Source organism: Pan troglodytes, chromosome 8 (assembly GCF_028858775.2).
Source record: "Pan troglodytes isolate AG18354 chromosome 8, NHGRI_mPanTro3-v2.0_pri, whole genome shotgun sequence".
Lineage (NCBI taxonomy): Eukaryota > Metazoa > Chordata > Mammalia > Primates > Hominidae > Pan > Pan troglodytes.
In genome coordinates, this window is record NC_072406.2 from 72,489,182 (window position 1) to 72,501,190 (window position 12,009).

At 47.9% G+C, this 12,009-nt stretch overlaps 2 protein-coding genes across 39 annotated transcripts in view; one reads left to right on the top strand and one right to left on the bottom strand.

Annotated features, from left to right (window-relative positions):
- ANK3 (ankyrin 3) overlaps window positions 1–12,009 on the bottom strand; it is a 714,446-nt gene that overhangs the window by 192,099 nt on the left and 510,338 nt on the right. The gene's annotated exons all lie outside the window — the stretch shown is intronic.
- Window positions 1,518–10,157, top strand: LOC134807142 (uncharacterized). The gene is made up of 3 exons (XM_063781508.1): window positions 1,518–2,575; window positions 5,169–5,514; window positions 9,929–10,157. Exons 1-3 carry the CDS (start codon window positions 1,618–1,620, stop codon window positions 10,155–10,157), a joined length of 1,533 nt encoding a protein of 510 aa, XP_063637578.1. The 5' UTR covers window positions 1,518–1,617.

A 12,009-nucleotide genomic window follows, 5' to 3' on the forward strand; every position in this document is an offset into this window, starting at 1 on the left:
GGTCTTCTTTGGGGAACAAACGGTCTGGGCATAACATCTGGGGGCTCGTCCGGGATTCCCCAAGCCCACCAGACACCTGGTCAACGGATCTGCTAGGATCGATCTACTGATAGGTGAGCTGGCTCGTCTCCGTTTGTCTGTCCGTGTCTGTTCTGAATCCGAATCTGTGACTCGCGAGGTCTGAAACTGGAGCTGGCACAGTCCTGGCAGACGCGCTATAGGACGGCCAGCGGAGACCAGTGGGAGACGTCCCCTGGCTCTCATCTGATCTATATTGTGATCTGAGCTGCCCCGGTTTGGCGGGCAGCAGCCGTATCTGAGCTGCCCAGTTGGGCGGGCAGCAGCTGTCTCTGATCTGAGCTGCCCCGGTTTGGCGGGCAGCATCTGTCTCTGATCTGAGCTGCCCCGGTTTGGCGGGCAGCATCTGTCTCTGATCTGAGCTGCCCCGGTTTGGCGGGCAGCAGCCGTATCTGTGCTGCCTGGTTGGGCGGGCAGCAGCTGTCTCTAATCTGGGCTGCCCCAGCGCGACCGCGATCCAGGCAGCTGACTCTGACCCGGGCTTCTGGTGCGCGCTTGCGATCTGAACTGCCCCGGTTTGGCGGGCAGCAGCTGTATCTGAGCTGCCCGGTTGATCGGGCAGCATCTGTCTCTGATCTGAGCTGCCCCGATTTGGCGGGCAGCAGCCGTATCTGAGCTGCCTGGTTGGGCGGGCAGCAGCTGTCTCTAATCTGGGCTGCCCCAGCGTGACCGCGATCCAGGCAGCTGACTCTGACCCGGGCTTCCGGTGCGCGCTTGCGATCTGAGATGCCCCGGTTTGGCGGGCAGCAGCCGTATCTGAGCTGCCTGGTTGGGCGGGCAGCAGCTGTCTCTAATCTGGGCTGCCCCAGCGCGACCGCGATCCAGGCAGCTGACTCTGACCCGGGCTTCCGGTGCACGCTTGCGATCTGAGCTGCCCGGTTGGGCGGGCAGCAGCTGTCTCTAATCTGGGCTGCCTCAGCGCGACCGCGATCCAGGCAGCTGACTCTGACCCGGGCTTCTGGTGCGCGCTTGCGATCTGAGCTGCCCCGGTTTGGCGGGCAGCAGCCGTATCTGAGCTGCCCGGTTGGGTGGGCAGCAGCTGTCTCTAATCTGGGCTGCCCCAGTGCGACCGTGATCCAGGCAGCTGACTCTGACCCGGGCTTCCGGTGCGCGCTTGCGATCTGAACTGCCCTGGTTGATCGGGCAGCATCTGTCTCTGATCTGAGCTGCCCCGGTTTGGCGGGCAGCAGCTGTATCTGAGCTGCCCGGTTGGGTGGGCAGCAGCTGTCTCTGATCTGAGCTGCCCCGGTTTGGCGGGCAGCAGCCATATCTGAGCTGCCTGGTTGGGCGGGCAGCAGCTGTCTCTAATCTGGGCTGCCCCAGCGCGACCGCGATCCAGGCAGCTGACTCTGACCTGGGCTTCCGGTGCGCGCTTGCGATCTGAACTGCCCCGGTTTGGCGGGCAGCAGCTGCCTCTGACCAGGGCTGCCAAAGTGCGCCTGCGATTAGATATCATTAATAAGTAAGTCAGATCAGATTTCCTTTACAGGGATTCAAACCCACATTCCTTTACAGGAAGAGACTACAAATTATTACAGGATGGGTAATACCCAGAGCACTCCTCTATCTCTCCTTACAAGTAATTTCAAAGAAGTTAGAGCAAGGGGCCATGATCTTGGTATAGAAATCAGGAAAGGAAAGCTAATTACTCTGTGTCGCTCCGAATGGCCTGCCTTTGATGTGGGGTGGCCGCCCGAAGGGACCTTCCGACTTGCTGTCATCACTAGGGTAAAGTCCAAGATTTTCCTACCTGGGCGTGCGGGCCACTTAGATCATATCCCATATATCCTCATATGGCAGGACCTTGTTGAGAACCCGCCTCCTTGGCTGTCCCCTTTCCAATTGGCCTCTGAACCCTGTAAGGCACTAGTTGCTCGACCACTAAAATCCAAGCAACCAACTGCCCCCCCCCATCCTGTTTTACCTGACAGCGGGGACCCACTGTTCACAGAACCCCCTCCGTACCCCTCCGGGCCCCAGGCCCCAGCCCCCCTGGCTGAGCTGCGGGAGGGAGCAGGCGGACGGGAGGCGGCCGGCACTCACGGGCCCGCTGAAAGGGAAAGTAACTTTGAAGGGCCGGCGGGGAGGACGCGAGGGCGCACTTCGCGGACCAGCCCCCCTCAGCCGCCTGACTCCACGGTGGCTTCACCCCTTCGGGAAATAGGACCCCCGGATGACACAGGAATCCCCAGGCTCCAGTACTGGCCATTCTCCACCAGTGATCTGTATAACTGGAAAACTCAGAGTGCTCGGTTTTCAGACAATCCCAAAGATTTACTGGCTTTACTAGATAGTGTCATGTTCACCCACCAGCCCACTTGGGATGATTGTCAGCAGCTCCTCCGAATTTTGTTCACCACGGAAGAGCGAAAGAGAATACAGATAGAAGCTAGAAAGCTGGTCCCGGGGGACGACGGTCAACCGACTGCCAACCCCGACCTCATAAACGCAACCTTTCCTCTGACCAGGCCGGCGTGGGACTACAACACGGCAGAAGGTAGGGGACGGCTACACCTTTATCGCCAGACTCTAATGGCGGGTCTCCGGGCAGCTGCTCGCAAGCCCACTAATTTGGCTAAAGTATATTCTATTCTGCAGGGAAAGACAGAGAGCCCAGCTACCTACTTAGAAAGATTAATGGAAGCTTTTAGACAGTACACCCCCATAGATCCAGAGGCTCCAGGAAGTCAGGCAGCTATTGTAATGTCTTTCATAAATCAGGCAGCCCCAGATATTAAGAGAAAACTCCAGAAATTAGAAGACTTGGAGGGAAAGTGGATTCAGGACCTCCTTCAGATAGCCCAGTGGGTTTACAATAACAGAGATACTCCAGAGGAAAAGCAATTTAAGGCCACTGAAAAAATGACCAAGGTCCTGGCAGCAGTGGTACAGAAAGAGCATCTACAGCCAGAGTACACTCAACCTAGGCGGCCCCCCCGGCATGATAATCTGAGCAAAGACCAATGTGCCTATTGTAAGGGGGCTGGCCACTGGGTAAGAGACTGCCCCAAAAAGAAACCACGAGGACAGGGACCCGGACCCCCTAGGTCTACACCCGTACTAGTCACTCAAGACGAAGACTAGGGAAGACGGGGTTCGGACCCCCTCCCCAAACCTAGGGTAACTTTGCAAGTGGAGTGGTCCCCAGTCCAGTTCTTGGGCAACACGGGGGCAACAACCATTTAATTGGACAGACGAAGCCGAGTTGGCCTTCCAACAGATTAAAACCGCCCTACTCTCCGCGCCTGCACTAGGACTACCTGATGTTACCAAGCCCTTCCACTTATACGTGGATGAAAATAAGGGTGTCGCCAAGGCGGTAATAACTCAGAACTTAGGCCCCTGGCGGAGGCCAGTTGCCTACCTGTCAAAGAAGTTAGACCCAGTAGCTACCGGGTGGCCCCTTTGTCTCCGAATGATTGCGGCCACGGCTCTGATGTTGCAAGATGCTGATAAACTTGTCATGGGGCAAGAATTGCGGGTCGTTACTCCACATGCCATCGAAGGTGTACTCAAACAGCCACCTAATCGATGGATGAGTAACGCCCAGCTCACCCACTACCAAGGACTACTACTAAATCCTCTCGGGATAATTTTCCTGCCCCCAACGACCTTAAACCCTGCCTCGCTGCTGCCCAACCCGGACCTGGACGCCCCACTCCATGACTGCACCAAGATACTAGCTCAGGTGCATGGAGTTCGAGAAGACCTGCAGGACCGCCCACTTCCTGACGCCGACCTCGTCTGGTTCACTGATGAGAGCAGCTTCATGCATCAAGGCCAAAGGTACGCTGGGGCGGCAGTAACTTCAGAGACTGAGGTAATCTGGGCGGAACCCCTGCCCCCAGGGACATCGGCCCAGAAGGCGGAACTGATAGCGCTCACCCAAGCTCTTACCTTAGGGGCAGGGAAAAAGCTGACAGTATATACAGACAGCCGATATGCTTTTGCAACGGCGCATATACATGGGGCCATTTACAGGGAGCGAGGGTTACTGACAGCTGAAGGAAAAGAGATAAAAAACAAGCAAGAGATCCTAGCCCTGCTAACAGCCCTATGGAGGCCAGAAAAATTAGCCATTGTACATTGCCCAGGGCATCAGAAACTAACTACTCCAACTGCTCAAGGCAACTTTCTGGCAGACCAAACTGCAAGAAATGTGGCGAAGGCTCCCAGCCAACTCCTTGCACTCCAGCTCCCTGACCCGGGCCCCCGGGACTTGCCATATTTCCCTGAATATTCAGAACAAGATCTCCAGTGGATTGACAAACTTCCCCTGAAACAAATCCAGAATGGGTGGTGGACTGATACTAATGACCAAACCATCCTACCAGAAAAATTAGGACAACAGGTGTTAGAACACATCCACCGAACCACCCACCTGGGGGCCCGGCAGATGATAGACCTGATCAGACGCTCCAAGCTCAAAATCAGACATATAGCTGAGACGGCCAGCAGTATCGTGACAAGTTGCAAAGTCTGCCAGCTTAACAACGCATACCCCCAATCTCAAGCTGCAGCAGGAACAAGGCTCAGGGGAACCAGGCCCGGTATCTACTGGGAAGTAGATTTTACTGAAATAAAGCCAGGAAAGTACGGGTACCGGTACTTACTTGTCTTTGTAGATACTTTTTCAGGGTGGACTGAAGCATTCCCAACCAAAAGAGAAACTGCTCAGGTCGTAGCAAAGAAAATTCTGGAAGATATCCTTCCCAGGTATGGCTTCCCCATCCAGATAGGGTCAGATGATGGGCCCGCTTTCGTCGCTAAGGTAAGTCAGGACTTGGCTTCCATCCTTGGGGCAAATTGGAAACTACATTGCACTTACAGGCCCCAGAGTTCAGGACAGGTAGAAAGGATGAATCGGACCTTAAAAGAGACCTTAACTAAATTGACTATAGAGACTGGCGCTAATTGGGTAGTCCTTCTCCCCTATGCTCTGTTCCGGGCCCGTAATACCCCTTACAAACTGGGCCTCACCCCTTACGAAATCATGCATGGCAGACGTCCACCCCTGGTTCCTAGCTTAAAAGATGACCTGCTTAAGTCTGAAACAGAAAATGTCTCTGAATTCTTATTTTCCTTACAAGCCTTACAGAAAATTCACCAAGAAATCTGGCCCAAGCTGAGAGAGCTATATGAGACCAGTCCCCCACCGACACCCCATCCGTACCAGCCGGGAGACTGGGTCCTGGTTAAGCGACACCGACAAGAGACCCTAGAGCCCAGGTGGAAAGGACCACTCCAAGTACTCCTGACCACACCCACCGCCCTGAAGGTAGAAGGCATTGCGTCGTGGATCCACTACACCCACGTCAAGCCAGTGGACCCAACCTCCGACCTTCTGGGGCCAATCATGGCGGCGGCAGCTGAAGCACCGGACACGTGGACTGTGGACAGAGCTAAGAACAACCCCTTAAAACTCACCCTGCGCCGGCAGCATAACTCACTGCAAACATGCAGTTAGGTAGTCTAACTCTAACATTAGTCGCCCTAGTGGCCGCTGGGGAAAACATAAAGCCAGCTCCTAATCCCTTTGTCTGGAGATTTTGGCTTTATGAAAACCAAACCCACCCTGGGCAACCTCATAAGCCCGGGAAATTAGTGGCCAGTGCAGATTGCCCCTCCTCAGGGTGCAATAGCCCAATTTTACTAAATTTTACCGATTTCCCAGTAGCCAAACCAGTGGCACCAATAATATGCTTCGAGTATGATCAGACTGAATACAATTGTAAGCACTATTGGTGGCACCAAAGTGCCGGCTGCCCTTATAACTATTGTAACATCCATAAATACCAATAGTGGGGTGGAGAAGAACAGATAGATCCCAGATGGCCCTTCCATCGCAGACGAGATAGAGACCTTTCATATACATGGATAGTTAGAGACCCCTGGAACTCCCGCTGGACCACGCCTCAACATGGGGCTGTATACTACTCCTCCGCCTCCACATGGCCTAGCAGTCACCTCTATCTGTGGCGGGGTCTAGTGCAGGTACGGCCCCTGGTCCATGGAAATATCCAGCGACAAGAAAACCGCCTGACACAAGATTTACGTCCTTTTTCCTGGTTAAAATTATTGCAAGAAGGATTAGAACTTGCCAACCTTACAGGACTTCACAGCCTGTCTGGCTGCTTTCTATGTGCCTCTCTAGGGCGTCCACTGCTAACCGCTGTCCCCCTGCCATGGGGATCATCCAGCTCTGCCCAAGCTAACAACCACCAAAACCTCTCATATGCCCCTATCCCTAACGTGCCACTATACCTAAACCCCAGTCAAGAGAAGTTTCCCTACTGTTTCTCAGGAACTAATTCCAGCCTCTGCAACATCACTGCAACGCCCCCTAACATCACCTTAAGGGCTCCGTCAGGCATATTCTTCTGGTGTAATGGAACATTATCTAAAAACCTATCAAGCCCCTCTGTTACCAACCTACTGTGTCTTCCTGTCACATTAGTTCCCCGGTTAACTCTACTTACTGCCGGCGAGTTCCTAGGGTATACCAGTAACTGGACTAGTGCTGTTATTCACCCAGACCCTAGACCGAGACCTGCACGAGCCATATTTCTCCCCCTCATTGCAGGAATCTCCCTCACCGCATCCTTCATGGCGGCCGGACTGGCTGGGGGAGCCCTAGGTCACACCCTTATAGAAAGTAACAAGCTGTACCAACAATTTGCCATTGCTATGGAGGAGTCAGCTGAGTCCCTTGCCTCCCTCCAGCGGCAGCTCACGTCCCTAGCACAGGTAACCTTGCAGAACCGGAGGGCCTTAGACCTACTCACTGCTGAAAAAGGGGGAACGTGTATGTTTCTAAAGGAAGACTGTTGTTTCTACATAAATGAATCAGGACTCGTGGAAGACCGAGTCCAACAGTTACGCAAGTTAAGCACAGAAGTAAGAACACGGCAGTTTGCTTCAGCTGCAGACCAATGGTGGAACTCATCTATGTTTTCTCTGTTAGCCCCCTTCCTTGGACCCCTGCTGAGTCTACTATTTCTGCTTACCGTAGGACCTTGTGTTGTTAACAGAATTTTGCGGTTCGTTAAAGAAAGGTTTAACACTGTACAACTCATGGTCCTCAGAGCCCAATACCAACCTGTAAACGCTGAAACAGAATCAGACTTATAAGACCCAAGATTGGCTCTAAAAAAATACCTGAAAAGAAAGGGGGGGAATGAAAAGAGCCGTGCACATTCCTCAGCCCCGGGCTCAAAACAAACAAGCCCAGTACAAACACATCCCATCCTCCCATCCCACCACATATCACCATATATCTCTTAAACTTCCCCCGGGCTCAAAACAAACAAGCCCAGTACAAACACCACCAGGAAAGTCTCCGATAAGGGGACAGATGAGGGGACAGCCGTTCAAAGTTTTACTGAAAGAGCGGGAACCAAAAGAATTCCTTTGTTCCCCTGTAACTTTCAGGCTATAAAAAAGCAAACACTCGCATTGTTCGGGGCCCTCTTGTATGCGGTGGAATGGAGGGACCAGGTTCGAACTTGTAGTAAAGATCCTTGCCGCTTGGCTTTGACTCTGGACTCTGGTGGTCTTCTTTGGGGAACAAACGGTCTGGGCATAACAGTATAAGCAACAAGATACAACCCTATTTCTAAACTACTAGCCAAATCTCAATAGTATTAATGTTATTTAAAAATAACATTTGAATTGCAAATAGTACATGGCCTAATTTGAACATTCTTTGGAGCACGTTTATATCTTCTGCCTTTTATGTTGATTTAAAACATTTGCTTTTATAAACCAAAGTAAAGCAGCCTTTCAAGTGAAAACAGCATTTTACTAATAAAATAAAATCTGGAAACATACAAAAAATAATGTCCAAATGTCTACTTCATAATGTAAAACCTGAAGACATCTGATGGAGAAATAATATACAATAATCACATCCACCTTCCACCACCTACACAAAAAACATTTCATACAGACTGCAGCACAGTGATTGTTTTTTATGAACTAAAAGGTCAAAATTGTTTCATTTTCTCTTCTGCAGATTCTAAGTAGAAAATGACAAAATATGCATAGACATGTTTGTAAACCAAAAATAAATGTCTAAGGCCCCGAACCATCTGAATGGACCCCTCCTCTCAGCCAAGGGCATTCCAAAATTAACCTGCAAAACTACTTCAGGTCATGATGGGTAAGGGAAGCCAGGTATGCCTCATTCTGCCCTCCTCCTTTTCGGAATTACTGATAGAACAGACTCTTTAAATCTGATAAGAAACATTTACAATCTATTCTCTCTGAAGCCTGGGAGGTTCATCTGCATGATAAAACGTTGGTCCCCACAACCCCTTATCATAACTTAGATATTCCTTTGTATTGATAATAACTCTTTCAACCTGAATAACTCTTTCAATCAGAAAATCTTTGAATCCATTGATGACTTGGAAGACCCTCTGCTTCCATTGTCCTGCCTTTCCAGATGGAAGCAATGTACATCTTGCATGTGTTGATTGATGTCTTGTGTCTCCCTAAAATATATACAACCAAGCTGTACCCGAACCACCTTGGGCACAGGTTCTCAGGATCTCCTAAGGGCTACATCACAGGCCACTAGTCACTGATATTTGGCTCAGAATAAATCTATTCAAATATCTTACCAGTGTCTGACTCTTTTCATCAAGAATTTCAAACTGTGCTCACACAGAAAAATAACTATTTTAGCTGCACTCATTCATCCTTGAAAATTATCTTCCACAAAGCAGAATGCTACATACTGAATGCAAAGTGTTTGGCTAAGAGCAAAATCTATCTCATCCATCAACTCCTTAATCCTTTGAGGTATACTGTTTCTTCTTACAGATACACGTTTTTTGTTGATTTTGCCTTTTTTTTTTTTTTTTTTTTGAGATGGAGTCTCGCTTTATCGCTCAGGGTGGAGAGCAATAGTGTGATCTCAGCTCACTGCAACCTCCGCCTTTTGGGTTCAAGCGATTCTCTTGCTTCAGCCTCCTGAGCAGCTGGGATTACAGGCGCCTGCCACCACACCTGGCTAATTTTTGTATTTTTAGTAGAGACTGAGTTTCACCATGTTGGCCAGGCTGGTCTCGACCTCCTGACCTCAGGTGATCCTCCCACCTCAGTCTCCCAAAGTGTTGGGATTACAGGCGTGAGCCATCGTGCCTGGCCTGATTTTTGTCTTTTCAAAAAAAGTTTTAATTATAAAAAATGTCAGACATATTGCAGATTAAAATAGACAGAATATTATAACAAACCTCTGGGTACCTAACTCAGCTTCAACAATTGTCACCCCATGGTCAGTCATGACTCATCTATATACTGACCAAAAGTCAAACCCTTTTCTTGTATTATTTTGAAGCAAATCCAAGACATCATATTATTATATCCTCATGATTAGTCCTATAAGAGTATAATATTGATTTGATAAATAGAGATTCCAAGGTTCAAAGAAGTGAAATTACTCATTCAAGGCTGCACGCACCAAATTTAGAACGAGGCTTGGACTATGAGTGCTGGCTCTACAAGACAATCAAGGCATGTCTTCAGAGGGGTTACTAAGGCAAAATCCCTGTGCTCACACTTGCAGCCACTCTTAGCCTTCCCTTAGCTACATTCAGAAGCTGCTACCTCTGATCTCTGATGTTTGTTTACTAACAACATGTGGCATCTAAAGACTCAGTAGGGAAAGGTGACATTTCACCAGTGGAAGAGCTGTGAAGTATTATATTCTTTAGCCATTGTTCCTTTAATCACCTTGCTTCCATGACAAAGTCAGCTGTTTCCCCAAGGTACAACTCATCAGTTCTAGCTGAACTGCAAAGAGCTACCTGAAGCACAACTCTTTCAACTGTAATTTTCCTTGTAGTATTTTGAACACTGACTTCAAGTGTCAGTCTCCTTTGGATCTTCTACAGATTCAGTCTGGCTCTTTTCAAAGGCATGTAGCTCTTCAAGTAGCCAAAATTGCTGCAGGAGGGATGCCTCATCAGGAAGCTGCACAAGATATCAATGATGCGACTGCCTGGCTGCACAGGCAGTGCTGGCCCAGCTGCTGGGACATTGACAGGTCAGTGGAAAACGAGTGCCTAGGGTGAATGTAAGATCTTTAATTAGCATCACAGTTCTTGCAGTCATGAAGATGGGCAAGACCAGCTGATCCACAGTGGGACTGAAAAGTACCTGCCATTTAATGATTCACACTTAATTCAGTTAAAAAAAAAAAAAAAAGAGGAGGAAAACTAGCAGGCATTTGTTCTACTTCACTCCTACTTTTTGGTTAAAAAAATAAATTTTGAACTCATTTCTTTGGCTTTGAAGCTGGTGTGGCCTATCACTCACTTTCCTGACACACGGTTCTGATTTAGGATGCCATTCTGCTCAAAATGATCTTCACTGTCATTCACAGTTACTCCTCAGTCAAGTCTAAATTCTTCAAGTTAGCATTCAAAGTCGTCTAAAATCAGTTCCTGCTATACTTGGTCCAACTTGGCCTTTCCTGATTCCCTTAACTTATACTGCAATTAACAAACTCTCTGCAGCTTCTGATAAGAGTCCCTCCTTTTCTTGTTTTACTGTCTTGCCCACGCCATTTCATGTACCTGAGAGTTCCTTTCCCACTTCCTACAGGATCCTTACTATCTTAGAGCAGAACATTTCTTTGAAATCTTTTCACAAATTAAACGGAATCTTTCTACCTTCCAGACTCCTGTCTTATTTTCTATACCTCTTTTGGGGGACCTGTAACTTTTTACCTAGTATTTTCTTTACCTGTGGGCACACATGAATATTTCCAGTGACAAAGATGCTCTTCCTTGACTTAACTCTAGTCAAGCTTCTCTGAATTCTCTTCTCATCTAGACTTTTGGCCTTCCATATGTTAGTGTCTGCTTAGTTCAGTTTTAGCAAGACTCCTACTGGATCAGTTTAATGAAAATCCCAACCCTTACTATTAGATCAAATTCCTTATCTCCCACCCTGCCTCTCTTATCCATCTGACCTGCCTTTGGCAATAATCTTGTCAAGTCAGTTTAGCCAGAAGTGCCCCTATCCTTGACATTTCCTCTTAGTAATTTTCTATTTACTGACCTCAACCCTACTCCTTGGCTATAAATTCCCACCTTTCCTTGCTGTATTCAGAGTTGAGCTAGATCTCTTTACTACTATAAAATTCCTTTGTAGTAGCCCCCTTTGGATAAAGTCAGCTTTACTGTTTTCTTACAAGTATCATGAATAATTTTTTAATTTAACACTAGTTTATCTCTGAGGACAAGATTACCAGCTTAAGGGATAAACGAATCTTACAGAGGAGATAACTTAGTACTATGTCCATGAAAGTTGCCTAACAAAAATTACTGAGTAAATGAATGAATGGAGTGAGTGAATGAATGTGTTTTCAGGCTAGTGAAAAAAAATATTTTCTAGTTAGTTGTTTAAAATTATTTTCCTTGTTATCCTTTTTGTTTAAGAGTAGACTCATTTTGTCTACTTCAGTAGCACTATTAAAATACCTTATTTTTCCAGAAAAGTAAAATTCTCAATAGAATAAGTGACTTGTAAATTGGGATTTAAGGATGTGACTAAGTCTCTTAGCTTTCAGAATTTGTTCTAAATAAGATTTCCTTTTTCTATTCAGAATACTAATAAGCATAATAAAAGAGCTATGGTTGATACTGTGCTTTGCAATGTAGCACAGAACTGGCATATTCATTTCCCTAAAATTAGAGCCACGCTTTTTTTTTTTTTTTAATGCGGAATAAGGATTCTTACTTGCCTCCAACCCCTAGAAATGTATAATTAATGAACAAAGTCACTTAGAATGAGCTGGAGACCAAAAAGCAGTTTTTCAACTGCATAGAATAGTGTTGATCTCCAGTTGAAAAATGCTAGACAAAGGCAATTTCGGGGGATTGAGGGAGGGGGTGCCTCAAGAAAGGCAACATATGCAGT

Excerpts from the sequence above, each read along its gene's own strand:
- LOC134807142 (XM_063781508.1), top strand. The coding sequence starts at position 1,618 with ATGGGTAATACCCAGAGCACTCCTCTATCTCTCCTTACAAGTAATTTC. Across the intron at positions 2,576-5,168 it reads GGACTACAACACGGCAGAAG|CCTTACAGAAAATTCACCAA; the intron begins GTAGGGGACGGC and ends TTTCCTTACAAG. Across the intron at positions 5,515-9,928 it reads TTAAAACTCACCCTGCGCCG|TATTTTGAACACTGACTTCA; the intron begins GCAGCATAACTC and ends TTTTCCTTGTAG.